Source organism: Barbus barbus (genome assembly GCF_936440315.1).
Source record: "Barbus barbus genome assembly, chromosome: 24".
In the NCBI taxonomy this organism is placed as follows: Eukaryota; Metazoa; Chordata; class Actinopteri; order Cypriniformes; family Cyprinidae; genus Barbus; species Barbus barbus.
Window position 1 is genome coordinate 14,119,751 of NC_136752.1, and position 16,955 is coordinate 14,136,705.

Consider the following 16,955-nt stretch of genomic DNA (forward strand, 5'->3'; position numbering starts at 1 on the left):
CAAAAGCCAACTGAAAAATCCTAATGGCTTTCTGTCAAGGGAACCAGTGTGATGTTTATTTCAATGCTGCAATGCTTTATTTTTAGAAGCCTGTTTAGATATGGCTTTCATGCCTTACTAAATGCAGAAATTGTCAACAAACAGTTAAAAAGGCAAGCAATTTCTCATGTAGTTGGAGTCCTCAACAGTAAACGTTTTCAAAATTCTTTATTTTACTCGCTTCAAAACTTAAATCGAAAAATGACGTTCTAAAAAAAATGGCCATGGAAAATTGGCAATAACTGATCTATAGGGCCACATACATGCCAATCCTGTAGCAGAGAGTGCACAGACTCCTGGGAGCCGTAAGGCCCTCTCCACAAGCTCAGCTTAGACTTCAGATGGCCCAGCAGGTCATAAACATGGTGCATCTGCTCTCTGTATTGTAGCTTGATGCCGTGGTACTTGGCTGTCACTCTGGCACTGGTAAAACTATCAAGGAGAATGGTCCAATTACATTAGCAAAGGAACCTGGATATCTTGAAGACAACATTAAGAGAAACTGAAGGATGGCCCTGCTGAAAAGACCATCTTAGAACAGCAAACTGGTCTGTCTGGTTACTACTTAAGATGCTTAAAGGACATACCAGCATCTGATGTTCTAAACACTACAGATGCTGGTCTTTTCAGCAGGGAGCACTGAATAGATTTTGTTTTCCAACCGTGTCTTGATCTCCTCCAGCTTCTCGACTGGCACCTCATCATCTGTGTTATGGTAGTGATGAAGGGTGTTCAGGTGCTGGCTTAAATCCTCAACCAAGACCTAAGGAAACATGAAAAGCAAACAAAGATATGCACATAATTCAAAAATACACATTAAAGCATGATAATACCCGTCTGCACACTGACCTTCAGCTGTTCTTGCTTGTGTCTGGCGTCTCTGGCAGCAAGTGCATGATCTTCAGCGCTCCCACTGTCCTCAGACAGCACAGCCTCCATATGCTGGAGCCACCGGCCCAGTGTGTTCAGAGGGGCTGGCAAACCAACATCAAGCTCTGTTCTATACTCTTGTAACTGGGGAGAAGAAGTGTACAAAGTAATCCAAGATATTTTTTGTCATTTAATTATTTGAATAGTACTTATATTACTTATACTAATATTTTTTCCTGTTAGTCCAGTATGTGACCTGCCAGTATTTTTACTGCTTCCATCACAAAAAAAAATTACACCGTTTATTTTTTGTCCGAAATTTGTTTTTAAGAATATACTGCATGAAGAATATATTGTATACTGAAATATATAAAATATTTATTTTTAATTAAGTGTTACAGAATTTTAAATTTGAATATTTAATTGAATTGAATTTACATTTACATTTAGCAGACGCTTTTATCCAAAGCGACTTACATTGCATTCAAGTTACAGTTTTTACATTTTATCAGCTCTTGCTTTCCCTGGGAATCGAACCCATGACCTTGGTGTTGCTAGCGCCATGCTCTACTATTTGAGCTACAGGAAAGCATTTATGTTTATGCATTTACATGTTTAAGCATCTGCTAAATGCATAAACATAAATTTACATTTATGTTTATGCATTTAGCAGATGCTTTTATCTGAAATGACTTACAATGGAGCAACATAAGTATTATTTATTATTTTACATTCAACATACCCGATACCCTTCTTCAGAGCTAAAAATATTCATAGTACACAATGCCAGGTTTATTAGAAAGCTAGTTTTAATTTATATTTAAATTAATTTCATTTTAATTTCTAGTGGAATTATTTATTAAGATTGTTATTTTTATTTATAGTCATGTTTTTATAGCAAAGAATAGTTGGATGTTATGCTGATATAAAGTCTTAAAAAATGATATTGGCGATTTGTTTGGAATTTCCAGTCCATTCCCAAGACTATCAGAACTGCCCAATTTCAATCTGTATTTGGTGACACATTTAATAAGCAGAATTCACCCTCTCCTCCATGGAGTCCCAGGCTTTTCTCAGTGCCATCTGCTCCTCACTTGGTTTAGCGCAGCGTCTCATTGCACTGAGAAGTGGAATAACTGGACGTCGCTGGTCATAATAAGTCCCCACAAAGTTCAGAAATGCCTTGGATAAAAAAAAAAAAAAAAAAAAAAAAAAAGACACATTCAGGGCTTGTCATAAGATGCATGTTACATATCAGGAAGTGATAATTTACCATTTTAAATTCAGCATACCTGATACCTCTCTGCATATCCCTTCCCCTCTGTGGAATTCCACGCCTCCAGTAACTCCTGATAGGCTCGATCTAGCCAGCATTTCATCTCTCTGGCTTTCTGACTGCGTGAAGCCTAAGGGAAGGGCAGGAAACATAGAACTGAATTCGAGATTGATTGGAAAATCAGAAAGCATGTTGAAACAAGTAGAGGCTGATGCTGGAATGATATTTTGACAGAGAAAAACTGTGGAGGAATTCACAAGAGCTCTGCGACGTCTGTACCTGATGGATTGGTGAGGCCAGCTCAGCAGGAGTGAAGTATGTAGGGAGGTTGACAGGAGAAAGGCATGTGGGAAAGAGCAGCGTTTGAAGCTGCATCCAAACAGGAGGGGGCGACAGAAAGTAGGAGGAAGCAGAGTTAAAGGGCCAAAATATGGGAAAGGGGGTTAAGAAAAAGAAAGAAGGAAAGAATGAATAAAAAACGGAGACAAGCACAAGCAGAGACCTAGATGAGAGATTCCGTTGGAGATGGTCTTACCTCAAAATCGTCATCAGCTACAGGCAGATCATTGGAATACTGCAGGAACTGAGCGATGTATGTCATGATAGACTTCTCATCAGGGTTACTGACATCAATGTCTGAGAGCAAAGAGAATTTAGATGTACATAAAACTGTCAAGAACCTTAAAAAACACATTGCATTGTACACTGCACTCAGAACATTATCCCTTTGCAAAGGAACTCATTACTGAAATATAAAGGATCTTGCATATTTTCATGTATATAAACACTTGCTTATATTGTAGGAAAAATATAAAAACGTATTGTACAGATATATTTAAATGGCCTTTTATGCTGTCATTATAATTAGTAATTTATTATATCATATTTTTATTATATTATAAATCAGGGGTGGGGAACGTTGTTCCTGGGGGGCCACTCTCCTGCAGAGTTTAGCTCCAACCCTGAAAAACCCTGGAAAAAAAATATACCTAATTGCATCCTGAAGACCTTGATTAGCTGGTTCAGGTGTGTTTCATTAAGCTTGGAGCTAAACTCTGCAGGGACACTGGCCCTCCAGGCTCAACGTTCCCCACCCGTTATACATATTACATTATATTTTATTTTGTATTTACTTAGCATTGATTATTCATCTATTTTCAACCCACTATTAGAGCAGTGATTCTCAACCATTTTGACCAATATTTTCACAACGTTTTCCACAAAAATCTTTGTAGGCCCCATGACTTTTCCATTTGCTCATAATTTACTGGAAAAGAAACATTGTGTTCACAATTTCTACTCAAAAAATATTTAGCTTGGCATGAAAAATGTAACTAGAAAAATGTATATGTATGATAAAAATGCCTGTAGTTTTACAAATGTATCCATTTACATGGCTTTTCTATAAGTGACGTCTTTTCTAGAAATCACATTTTTAAAATTCGCTAGTATTGCTACCTTATGAAACCAGGTTTTTCAAGAGCTATTGAGGGTGTAAATTAATATGATAAAAATATCTTGTTTTGTAGTTGTTTTGTCTTAATTTAAATATTAAACCATCTTATTGGATGTTTGCTGAGGCCCAACTAGTTGAGAACCACTGTATTAGGAGAAAAAATGCCAAATAAAAATAAAATAAATTAATTGTTTTTATTTCTTTGTTAAAAATTAGCACTATGAATAAATAACGGATAAGGCTGTGTTCACACTTGGCGTCTTTTTCGAAGCTGCCGGCGTCTGTTTTACATTATAATCCTATGGAGTAAACCGTGTTTTCAAAAAAGTCCTGAGCGCTTTTTAAAACGCCACCGCCGGCGTCTTTTTCTGCAGCTCAGAGCGTTTTTTCGAGTTGAAAAAACTTTTCTGAAAAAAACGCCCTACGTCAAGCGCCTTTTTGACAGCTGACCAATGACAAGCGAGTAGCGAGATCTGTCGTTTCCATAACAACAAGAAGACTATACCGCAAACCGTGCATCATCCAACCGGACTGGACTAAATTGTTGTAAGCACCATATTGGTTCCTTCCCCGTATAATGTCGGTGCACCCACAAACGTCGTTGTGAATCGACATTTTCTTTCCCGTTAACTTCAAAAGCCAACGCAAGAGCCAACTTTTTACTCTTTCTTGACATTTCTGCAGTACACAACACAGCGCTAGGCTACTGTTGCAGCTGTTGCTATGGCAACAAAAGACGCTCTCGGCTGCTATTTGTAACAGACGCTGCCAGCTTTGTTTTTCCATTAAAAAAACGCTCGTCAACTTTTTCTAGTCAAAAAAGACGCCAAGTGTGAACACGGCCTAATGCTGCAAATAGCTTTCACCTTCTGGCTCGAGCAATCTGGGAATTCCGAGCTCCTTCTCAGCGAGGTGAAAAGCCCTCTCCAGGTTTTCCCGGTGGCTGTTGGTCTGCGCTTGAGAGAGGTCCACGAGATCAGGTCTAAGGGAGCAGAGAATGGCCAGAAACACCTCACCACTCCTCCAGCTGGACTTAAAGTCCCTCACGCTGGCTGAGCAACCAACTCTGGAGAAAGAAAACAATCATTTTAGAGGAACAACTGGTATGGAAATTAAACAGACTAAACAGTTTGACCAACCATTCACAATGCATTAAAGATGAAGCTCACTTCTTGCACTGGTCCCGAACCCACAGGAGCAAAGCCTTCTTAGCAGACAAACGGAAACGCATGTGGAGCGGTGATGCTCCTCGAGGAACAGGACTACTGCCTGGAGATCCAGGAACAGAATCTAGACTGGACAGAGAGTCCAGGGAGGATGAACGGGATCCGTAAGAAAGAGTGCTGGCTAGCTCCTCTATCTGTAGTAATGAGGTGAAGTGAGCATGTTTAATACAGATTTCAGTTCATACATTCACAAGAGAACACACATAGGTTATATACTGTACATATTCTATCTATATCTCTAGACCGTCAAAGAAAAAAAAAAAAATCTTCTGCAGTAATTTCTACCAGAAATTTAGCTTTGCCATTTCAGTATTTAAAATCTTTTAAACTGCTAATACATACAAATCTAAATCTAATATTTCTAAATATTTTTGTTTTTACTGTATTCCTTAAATAATGCAGTCTTTGTGAGCATAAAGATACTTCTTTCAAAAACATAAATATAAATCAATCAAACATTCAATCTGACCCCAAACTTTTGAACAATAATAACGGCATACATTTTATTTTTTCATACTGTAAACAAAAAGCCTTATATGACTAAACAGAACCACTGAACTCATTCAACCCATGTTCTCTGACATGAAAGAATCTTCTGTAATACTATATGCTTCCTGTGTGCATTGTTATTTTGATATTCTTTTCTCATCAGGAAAGAAATAAAAGAGTCTCACATCTCAAAAAGTACAGGCCCACTCTGAGCTAAAATGTTAAAGGTCTTGAAGTAAACAGTGACAAACAAGCAAACAAAAAAAAGACGAAGGCAAAGAAATATGCAAGTATACTGTAAAAGATATGCTAGTTTTTGTAAAAACACATGGGGCTGGTTGCATAAAAAGGTTAAGTCTAGTCTTAAAAGTTAGTCAGCTAATTTTTTTCTCAAATTTTTTAATTCAGTTAAATAAAAATGTATATTAGTGTAAATTGAATTAAAAAATAAGAATGATTACCCCTTAGCTAACTGATAATTGGTCAGACTAGTTCTTAAGGCAACATAGAGGCTAAGTTTATGCAACCGGCCCATGGTGTCTTCACTGTTATACTCACATGACAGTGCAGAATGATGGTCCATATCAGGCCCAGAATGATGGAAGGTTTCCCCTCTACGATATCTGGGATGTTTATGTTCACCAGCTTGATCTGAGAGAACGCAAACAGTTGTTTATGTCATTTGTATATAAATGTTAATATCCAAACAGATGGAAAATCATTATCAGTCTTGTGAGAATCACAAAAACTCTCTTACTGATTTATTCTTCAAGAAGTTCAAAGCGGTCTCGAAGTTGCCTCTCTGCTGAAACACACCATGACCCCGCTCGCGCTTCTACAGAGAAGCAAACAAACTCTACTGTAAGCAGCATTTTTAAACATTTCAACGATTCAGTATAAACAAATACTTTCTTGGTTGAATCTCTGTCAATTTCAGGGGTATGACGGTGATATACAGCACTCACCATGCACTGGCCGCTCATCACTTCCAGTAGGTCAAGTAATCGAGTCCCATCTCGAAGATCAGAGAACAGATCCTGGACAACAGCTGGATGGCTCCTCTGAAACAGTATTCAGTATTTTATCTAAACGTGTAAAAGGTGTTCACAGGGCAATACACTGAGCATTCCTGATGTCAAGCTATGTTGGCCGAAGTACAAATAAACAGTGAAATAAACAAATCATGGATTTAAAAAAAAAAGAAAAATGTAGAAAAAAAATATTTGAATATATTTACACAAACCTTTATAATATTTTGTCTAAAGGTTAAAGAAACTGCCCATTAAAAATACAATGAAATTCTATTTATTTGATGTATATTTAAATACATTTTAACTGCAAATGGTGGATATTTAAAATCATAATTCATTGAGTATAACTGTTCTTTTTATATGATATTGCATTTTTTATTTATAAATGTACTCAATGTATTGATTGACAATAGTGCTGATGGACAAAGTACCTTTGGAATATATATTACAAGCTTCTTTTGCAGTAGACTGATGTGACAGTCTCTCAAAATATAAGTAGTTTGGAAATGAGTATTGATATTTTGTGATTTCCGAATAGTAATTCATGCATCAAAGGGTTGATCTGACGTAAAATGATGCAACGCTCTAGCTATTAAAAGATCTCTGGAGCTCTACATAGGTTATCACTAGCATGAGGTTTAAGAGCGCTTGTGTTTAAAACGTGGCCAAGTGCTGGTGGACGGGCTAAATGGCTCATGTTACAGGCCGCTGAAGCGCACCGCTGCTGGGCGAAGAACTATAAATAAATCAAGCTCCTTGGCATATGCAATGCTCAAAGGCAGACAGAGCAGAACAGACCTTCCTTGCTGACCTGTGAGTCAGCGATTCGGTTACGTCCTCAATTCAACTTTTAACACTTCTAGACTATATAGAGCCATTACAATAATTTATGAGTTGTTCTTGGGTTTACCTTGGAGAGCTGTGCATTGATCCAGTTTGTGAACGTCCTCTTTTGAACCTGATCCTGTTCCACTGTTAATAAAATAACATTACATCAGATAGGATTTATTCTTGGACCAAACTCAGTTAAAAAAAAAAAAAAAAAAAACTGTATGTGTGTGTAGGAAACAGTATGAGCACAATGACAATACATCTATGCAAAAGAATGAACACATCTTGCCAGAGAACAGCTTTGGGGCTTTCTGGTTTATAGCACATCAAAAACACAGCATGTCTTCATACATAACTATTTATAAGCCGGGAACATGGCATGACCACTGGAAACCTGGCTCGACTTACCCATCTCTGAGCTGCCGACGGCCTCCACCTCAAAAAAGGTTTTGAGAGACCATATTCTTTCGTTTCTGTATGAAATTTTCTCTCATTTCGTGTTTCCCTGAATGCCAATGCAGACGCTCAGTCGGCTTAACCAGCATCCCATTCCATCCCAGTTGTATTTAATTTAAACTTCTTCCCATGCTATAAAAGGCAGACTGGGCCTTTCCCTCAATAGGAGACGTTCATTTCGTTTCATGGGACAAGATCCAACAGGCTGAGTCAGTAACTCATCTTGATATGAGCGCTGGCCCATAAGACAACGGACATCCTGTTAGCACAGCCACAAACGCACTTACCTGCTGTACAATGATGTCCCCTCATGACATACAGCAATATAAATCCATATGCTTTAATTAACAATGGAGTACAAAAAAAAAAAAAATCAAAAGATTTCAGATTTTAAATAATTAAAAACAAAAGAAATATTTAAATTAAACAAATTAAAAATGTAATTTAATTCACCAATATAAGAGGAAAAACTAAACTAAAATGATTAATGCTGTCAAACGATTAATCGCATCCAAAATAAAAGTTTGTTTACATAATGTGTGTGTACTGTCTATATTTATTTTATATATATATATATATATATATATATATATATATATATATATATATATATATATATATATATATATATATATATATATATATATATATATTAGGGCCGGGACTTTATCGCGTTAATTTAGATTAATTAATTACACAAAAATAACGCGTTAATTTTTTTTAACGCATTTTAATCGCACTTATTTTTGCACCACGGAACGTTTCTCACTGGATGAGTTTCGGCGGACCGATTATACTGGAGCACCAACTAGCGTTCAGAATTCCAAGAACGCAAAGAACGGACTTGCGTTCTCGTGGAGAGACCGGTCTTGCCAAGCTTCCTTGGAAGAACGAACTCGGAAGGACGCGAGAACACAGAACGCACACTTATGAGAACTGAGATGTACTGCATTCCTGCTTAACTGACCGCATAGTCTCAGCATAAGAAACGGCCAATGAACAATAAATATTACAAAATGTCATAACTTATTAAAACATTTCATACTATTATAGATATTACTTTCATATAATTGTATTGTTTTATTTTACAGCGTTATATGTTTTACTGTTCAGATTCATTTTAATATGCCAATAAAAATGCAGACTTTCTCCGGGTCTTATAACTTTATTAAAATTAACCAAAACAAAACGATAAATGTTTACTTTCAACTTGAAGAGCCGTTAAGTATTTGTGAGAGCGACTTTAAAGCTTACAGGCTTCCGTACACCGGCCACCCACAGCGTTTTCTGGGATTTCTAACGGCTCGATTCTCTCAAGTCTGCACTCGATGCATCCTCAGTTTCAAGAACATATCCGGGCACTTTCATGCATCCTCTGTACTTGCGTTGTCATTCTATATATATCTATGCTTGCGTTCTTGAGAATTGGAACTGAACTTCGACGGTTAATGATGACGTAGAACGAGAACACAAGGACGCAAGATCGCTGAAGAACGCATACCTCATTTCATAAATGAGCTTAGAATTATTGCTTCTTCTCTACATACACTTGAAAGTAATAAAGCTATTACATTAGCTAATTTTTTCAACCAATTTAGTGACTCATAATATATTGTAACCCCTTCTGTATTTTCTTTTTATTTATTTGTTTTATTTATTTATTTAATTTATTTCTAAATCATATTTAATTATTGATGTTAATGATGTACAATGTATATAACTTAGTTGTGTCTGCCTTGTATCTGAAATTGTGATTTTTTTCTATGTCTTAAGTTTGTTCAGTTAAAGCCTATTTTGCTTGTACATTTTTTGATTTTCATAATAAAAAAAAATAAAATAAAAAAAAAAACCCAGAGAAAAATTCAGCAAGAATCCAAAAAAAAAAAAAAAAAAAAAAAAAAAAAAAAAAAAAAAAAAAAAAAAAAAAAAAAAAAAAAAATCGCTGAAGAACGCATATTGAGAAACAGCCAAAAACAAACCGCAGTGAACATGGACGGGATGGGAAATGTAAAAATCCATATAAAAAAAACTTACTTCTCACTGTTCTCAGGTCAAATATTTATATGCGATTAAAATGCGATTAATTTCGATTAATTAATTACAAAGCCTCTAATTAATTAGATTAATTTTTTTAATCGAGTCCCGGCCCTAATATATATATATATATATATATATATATATATATATTACACAAACACATGCATGTATATATTTATGAAAAATATGTTCCATTTATATATTAAATATTTATATATAATAATTTTTATGAATATAAATATTTACATGTAAATATTTTCAATATATATATTGTATGTGTGTCTTTATATATACACATAATAAATATACACAGAACACACACATATATTATGTAAACAAAAACTTTTATTTTGGATGCGATTAATCACGATTAATCGTTTCACAGCACTAAAAATTATACAATAAATACAATTAAGAAAAATTTAATACTCCCCCTAGAATGTTTTGGTGTTACTCAGGGTTATAATATAGTTAAAGTTATCATAGCTAAAAATACTTAAAACCATGGAGAAAGAAAAATGAAAATAACTGAAGTAAAATAAAATATTAAAAAATATTTAAGCTAGTTGCCAAGGCAACATTTCTCATTTTACTGAAATAATTTAATTACAAAAATGATAAAATAATTAAATTAAAATCACAACAAAACTACTAAAACTAAAACAAAATGGAAAACTGCAAATCTTTCTCCAGATGACAGAAGTGTCATCATTGCACAAAAGACAAACATGTGATGTCACTCAAACATGACTTCAGACAAGCAGTCTCTCTTTAAGACTGGCCTGTCGTCATAGCAAACATTCGGCTGCCTGGCAACCGCAAACCAGCGAGCAAAGGCTGTCTGAAGCGAGTCCAACACACACACACCGATGGTTTAAACTGACAGGAACGCTGAGACACATGACACAGGAAATGAAAGAAGAGACAACAACAACAACAACTTCAGCTTCAAAGATCTTCAAATGGGATTTGGCTTTAGAAAACAGTTACAGCTGAGGTGAAGAAAGATTGAAAGAAATAATCCTTCAGAAAAATTAATAATACATCACAGAAGAAATGATACAGCTTATTGCTCTCACGAGGTGTTTTAGGCGGGATTATCTGTTTGGCTGACCAATAGCAGACGGGCAGTGTATTTGGGAAAACATTCATTATTTTTGCAAATTGTTTGATGGTGCAGAAATGAGACTATAACTATAAAGTTGGCAGGTTAAAGTAACTGTGTACTCAAGATCATGTTTACTCAGGTTGGTGATGAACAGGTTCTAGAAAAAGGAAAACAAGTTAATTTTACGATAAAAGTCTAGCACACCCTCCCAAAACATGTTTTTGTTAAAAGTCTTGGTGAGTCAACAGTTTACGATTCCCACTCGTCGTCTGGAAACCGCCCTAAACCTCCGAAAGAGGAGACAAGTGGGAAAGAGACTGTAGAACAAATAAAACAGCAAACAATCCGCCTCAGGTGGTGATAAGCGCATTTATCTTACGATCGATTCCACAGACACAAGTGGATCCTTTCAGCAAATAACGACTCATTCATTTCTAATTATTTCTTTACGATTCAAGTAAAATAAAGGGCATTCATTTTACATTGAACCTCAAAAGATTTTCGAAAAACGTTTACCGCATGGCTGTTAATGGACATTTTTGCCCAGTAAGAGTGTTTTTCAACTTTTTCAAATAAGTAAAAACCTATATTTCTATAAGTTGAAACAAAAGAATTACTAGAATTTACACTGTATTTGGGACAGATTGCTGCCATCTGGTAAAAAAAAAAAAAAAGTATGAAAATAAGGTAATGTTCAATGCATCCACTTTGTTTGCAATAACTCTAGATTTTATGTCAAAGTTTGCTAAAGTTTAATATATACACTGCCATTCAAAAGTTTGGGATTAGTACGATTTGTCTTTTTTTTTTTACGGAGTCTCTTGCTCATCAAGGCAGTATTTATTTGATCAAAAAAAAAAATCAGTAATATTGTGAAATATTATTGAAATTTCTAATAAAGGTTTCCTATTTTAATATACTTTAAAATATGATTTATCTCTGTGATGCAGCCATTACTCCATAAACACTGTTCTTTTAATCTTTTATTTATCAAAGAATCCTGAAAAAAGTATCATAGGCCCCAAAAATATTAAGCAGCACAACTGTTTCCAACATTGATTATAGATCAGCATATTAGAATGATTTTTGAAGGATCACGTGACACTGAAGACTGGAGATGCTTCACAGGAATAAATTATATTTTAAAGTATATTAAAATAGAAAACTGTTATTTTAAATTGCAATAATATTTAACAAAATTACAGCTTTTTCTGTATTTTTGATCAGACAGATACAGCCTTGAGCATAAGAAACTTCTTTAAAAAAACATTACAAATCTTTTGAACAGCAGTATATATATTCTCTATGTTACAGTACCTGTCTTAATCATCGGTTTTAAAGTCTCACCCCATCTCTGTGTGAGTTCATTCAACAATGTTATATAGATTTTATTTAACACGTATTTAAAAAGAATTACTCAGTGTTATGTTCTTTCCGTTAAATTTACTATGGTATATCAAATTTAACCACAAAAGTGTGACATATTTTTAAATGACCACTTAGACTCAAATTAAGTCCTTTTTTTTTTTCAGATGAAGATTAAGTAGATAAAAAAAAAAAGAGACCAAAAAGCTTATAAGAAGTGAAGACTGACCTTGTAAGAGTAAATGTACATCATCAATGTCCAGTGGGACACCTTCCTCGTCCTCTGTAGGAGCGCGGGTTTCTCCCCCTGATGCCATAACTGCTGCCTCGGCACTCTCACACGCCCATTCCCACTAAAATGATGAAAAAAAATTACAAATAAAAATGGTTATCTAAAATTTCATTAGATCTTTCTAAATCAGTAAGCACAACATTTTACATTTTCACCTCCTGTGCTGTGGGAGACACAATGATAAAGTAAAAAAACAAACAGTAAATTTATACTGCTGCCTGTTTTGATATAGATCAGGAGACTGATTCAGCAAATATGAGAACATGACAAAGACAGCAATGCAGTTTCATAAGGCACAAAGGCTGGCCCTTTCTTTAATTGTATGCAGATTAAAATTGCAAGGCGTTGTCTCAAATACTACACTGCAGAGATACAACAAAGGACTCTTAATTACACAAATAATTCTAATGGTACTGTGAATTAGTTTGGGGAGGAAAGGGCTCATGAACAGATTGTGAAGATACCAATTCTGAAGAAGGAAAGCAAAGGAGGAAGTGTCCTGGGGAGATTAGGCTAATCATATTCCAAAATCACACACAACGCCAATAATGTCTAATAAATGAATACAGAACAGTCAGTTACTAAGTGAATCAAGACGGAAGTATGATTCAAAGGGAAGTGATATGAACAGTCGCACAGGCAGCCTGAGGGCTTATGACTTGATATAATCATTATCATTACTGAAATGCTACACTGACTAATGTATATTCAGGAGTGGTTATAAGCTTTATACACTCAAAACGATTTAAATTGTTGCTAATATTATTTATGACATTATATTTAGAATTTATGTTGTTCACAATAATAATAATAATAATTTAAAAAGTAAACTATTAACATTATTGTTGTTGACAATAAGTATTATTATGAACATATGATATTAAATTATATATTACATTTATATTAACAATTTATTGTTGTTCACAACAATAACAATAAAATGAAAAAGTAAATATAAACTATTATTATTATTGTCATTATTGACAATAATAAAATTATCATCCTTATGATATTACAATTCTATTTATCATCCATTATTATGTTGTTCTCAAACTACAAAAATAAAATGTTTTAAAAATAAAATGTTACATCAAGTATTTTTATAACATTTTTGGTCGTCAAAAAAAAAAAAAAGTATGCAAACACCATATTAAAAAATGTAAGCATTTTTAGAACACATTTTTGCTTGTCAAGCAAAACAAACAAACAAATGCAAGCACCATATTAAAAAATTTAAGTATTTTTAACATTTTTGGTTGTCAAGTTGTCAAAAAAAAAAAAAAAAAAAAAAAAAAAAAAAAAAAGTATGCAAACACCATATTACAAAATTAAAGCTGCCTTAACTTTCCTGTTAAACGTACGTTTTGTAACGCTGTTCTGTTTTTTAGAGATCAATCAGGTAGACTCGTAAAAAAGAGTGAATATCTGTTTTTGTTTTTTGTTTTTAAGTAAGAGAAATATCTTCCAAAAAGCTTGTTAATAGATGTCAAAAAAATTGTTCTTGCACATATACTGATATCAACACAAATGCAAGCTCATATGAACTCCGAATGCGTTACTTGAAAGAATAGCACTGTCAAAGACTCTCCTGAACACTGACCTTGTTAATAAATGTGAAAATTACTAAATGGTCATTAGAGGGCACTGCTTGAATCACTCCTGATTCTTCCAGAATACAGTCACTCATTCAGCACATGCCTGCGCACTATGCATTGTGCATATGCGTGAACTTAATCTTCATTTACCATAATTCCCTTAAATAAGCATTTGAGACTAAGACTGCACCTGTATTGTTTCTGTAATCCAAACCGCATTCCTGGTAACTGACACCAAGATTAAACAAAGTTTCACCACAAATTAAAAGATATAACAAAGAAATTACACACACACACATTCACATATGTATGTATGTGTACATATATTAGTGTACGATATAAAGAAATGACATATAGAAACATGCATATTATGTATTGCATATTTAGATTTAATATTTGCAGGATTGCCTTTAGTCTGGTTTTAATATATTTTTTATTTAAATTAAATTTAAATAAATTATTTTGTATTTAATTGCAATTAATAATTTAATTACAAATAAAAATCTAATTAAATTAAATTAAATGCATTGGTCCTGAAACAGCCTTCATTCTTCATGGAAATATAATTTCTTGTTTGTTTGTTTTACTTTTGATTTCTGGGTGAAAAATCACCTAAATGTTCTTGACAGGCTTTCACCAACTAAAAGTACTTAAAGGTGCCATAGAATGAAAAACTGTCTTTACCCTGGCATATTTAAATAATAACAGTTCTGTACATGGAAATGACATACAGTGAGCCTCAAACACCATAGTTTTCTCCTTCATATGTAAATCTCGTGATTAAAAAAGACCACTGAAAAACAGGCGAATCAGAACATAACACCGACTGTGACGCAACAGTCAGGATCACTACGCCCCCAACATTTGCATAAACCCGCCCTTGTTCTAAGCCGGCCGAACCATCAGAAGCTCTGCAGGTATTGTAAATAAACAAGCGCGGACAACAGCGAAGATAACACAATAAATGTTATGTTCCAGGCCGTGCAGGGGGTGTGAAGTGCAGGGATGGGTTGGTGTCTGTATTCAGAAAGGCACAGAAAGCAAATAACGCGAGCCACTAAAGGGACATGGTTAGCTCCTTGCTAGCGGTAGCCTGTGACAGTACATAAGATTTCACTCTCAGTAAGGAGAGATGAGGATGATGGCGAATGACTTACAGATCCTGAGCACCACTGACAAGCATCTGATCTTGTGAAATGTGTGGTAAGTACTGTTGCTCCATAATGTAAACATAGTTTGTGTGATCGCGTCTCTTTAAAGTGAAACTATAACGCGATCGATGGATCGTTCAAAAGCGGTTTCAATGCCTCGCATATTAATAACGGCTCCCTGATGCCCGCGTTTTATATACAGTATAATTACCCGACGATATAACTGCGAGAGAAAGTATTTAAATATATTTTCCTCCCTGTGCTTCCTTCTTGCTGATGAGCCGTACTGTGAAACAGCCAATCAGAGCAGAGCTCATTATTATTCATGACCCTGCCAAATAAGCCAATAACAGACCGTTTCATTCTAGGGAGAAATCCTAGGGTTGTAAATGGACATGTAAAATCGTTTCTGGAGATTTTTTGCCCTTACCTAAGCCACATACCTTCTGTGTAGATATCAGAGAACAATTTAAAATACTGTATCAAATGCATTCTATGGCACCTTTAAGTTCAGTTGAACAAAGGACATCTAGCCTACATGCAATGATGTTAATTCTACAAATGACCCTTTACACGAGTGACATTACAGCACAGCTGTATTTGGGGTCTCATAAATACAACTCATAATGCGCAGTGTCATGAGATGACATACACATCCTCATTCTCGCTGCTCCCCTTCAAGTGAAACTGTATCAGATGACACTGCCTGTGGTGTTATTATTATTGCAAGGACATGGTTAACAATGTGACACTCATTCAAAGGTGGCTTCAGTTTCACAAAACTAAAACATATTTTAGGGTCATCATGCAAAAACAAATCCATATTTCAAGTCAAACTTAGTTGCTATACACAGCCTCTCTTTTGCACAAGTCCCAAAACATCTAAGTAATTAGTGGAACAGCAAGACCAGACACAGCCTCATTCTGAAAAGACCTGTTAGGTGCGTTGTGGGTGGGGACGGCATTGATGATCAGTTAGAAGAATAATATGACTTATACATAAGGACAGTACTGTTTAACCCATGCCCAATCAAAAATAAGAAGACACAGGACATGGGGTGGGTGACCAAACCTGGTGTGTTTGGAACAATCTGTTCATTTTAGATCTTTACACCTGAGCTGATCACGTGCACAGGAGAAATTAGGAAAACTAACTCCTAATCTTCCACTTTGTGTCACTTCTCTAGTTTAAATGACCAAAATACTGTTAGAACTAAACTGCGTTACAAATAGTTGTATTAATTCAGTGTACAATAAATGAACATGAGCAGGCACATAAAAGTTAAAAGCTGGAAAGCACCATTAGTCCAGAAACTGAGGACAATGTATGCTTTAATTACTTTCGATTAACCTTTTACGGTTTAATAACCTTCACTCTCACACAAAATACAAGTCAGCACTACAGCCACAGAGTGTCTAAATGGTCGAACTAGTTTTCATCAAATAATCATTCTTTAAAAACAACGAACTACATAAACTGATGTGTAAAGTTAATGAACAGAAGCTGTGGTTCATTTTAATGCCATGCGACGTGCTTGACAGAAAGATCACGGCTTGCAGTTCAACCACTCATTTAATACAGAAAGTTGTACAAACTCACTATGAATGGACGCGGTTTGCGGTCTCAGGTTGCTGACAATTCGTCTCAATTATTTCCCAAACTGCACCTTTGCAAGCATTAGAAGTGAAGACGAGCACTGCGCGCGGCGTCGCGGCAAAGGTTTGTTTGAAGT

General features: G+C 35.0%; 1 protein-coding gene across 1 annotated transcript in view; it reads right to left on the reverse strand.

Moving 5' to 3' along the window:
• Positions 1-16,955, reverse strand: part of LOC306844221 (nesprin-2-like) — a 95,879-nt gene extending 78,924 nt beyond the window's left edge. The window contains exons 1-14 of the mRNA XM_079376194.1: positions 16,823-16,955; positions 12,414-12,537; positions 7,298-7,359; positions 6,322-6,417; positions 6,114-6,191; positions 5,915-6,007; positions 4,811-5,001; positions 4,508-4,707; positions 2,721-2,821; positions 2,202-2,315; positions 1,954-2,091; positions 889-1,053; positions 702-802; positions 303-471 (exon numbers count right to left, since the gene is read on the reverse strand). Of these exons, the coding sequence (XP_079232320.1) occupies positions 303-471; positions 702-802; positions 889-1,053; positions 1,954-2,091; positions 2,202-2,315; positions 2,721-2,821; positions 4,508-4,707; positions 4,811-5,001; positions 5,915-6,007; positions 6,114-6,191; positions 6,322-6,417; positions 7,298-7,359; positions 12,414-12,501 (1,596 nt within the window). The 5' untranslated portion in view covers positions 12,502-12,537; positions 16,823-16,955. The remainder of the gene's footprint in view (positions 1-302; positions 472-701; positions 803-888; positions 1,054-1,953; positions 2,092-2,201; positions 2,316-2,720; positions 2,822-4,507; positions 4,708-4,810; positions 5,002-5,914; positions 6,008-6,113; positions 6,192-6,321; positions 6,418-7,297; positions 7,360-12,413; positions 12,538-16,822) is intronic.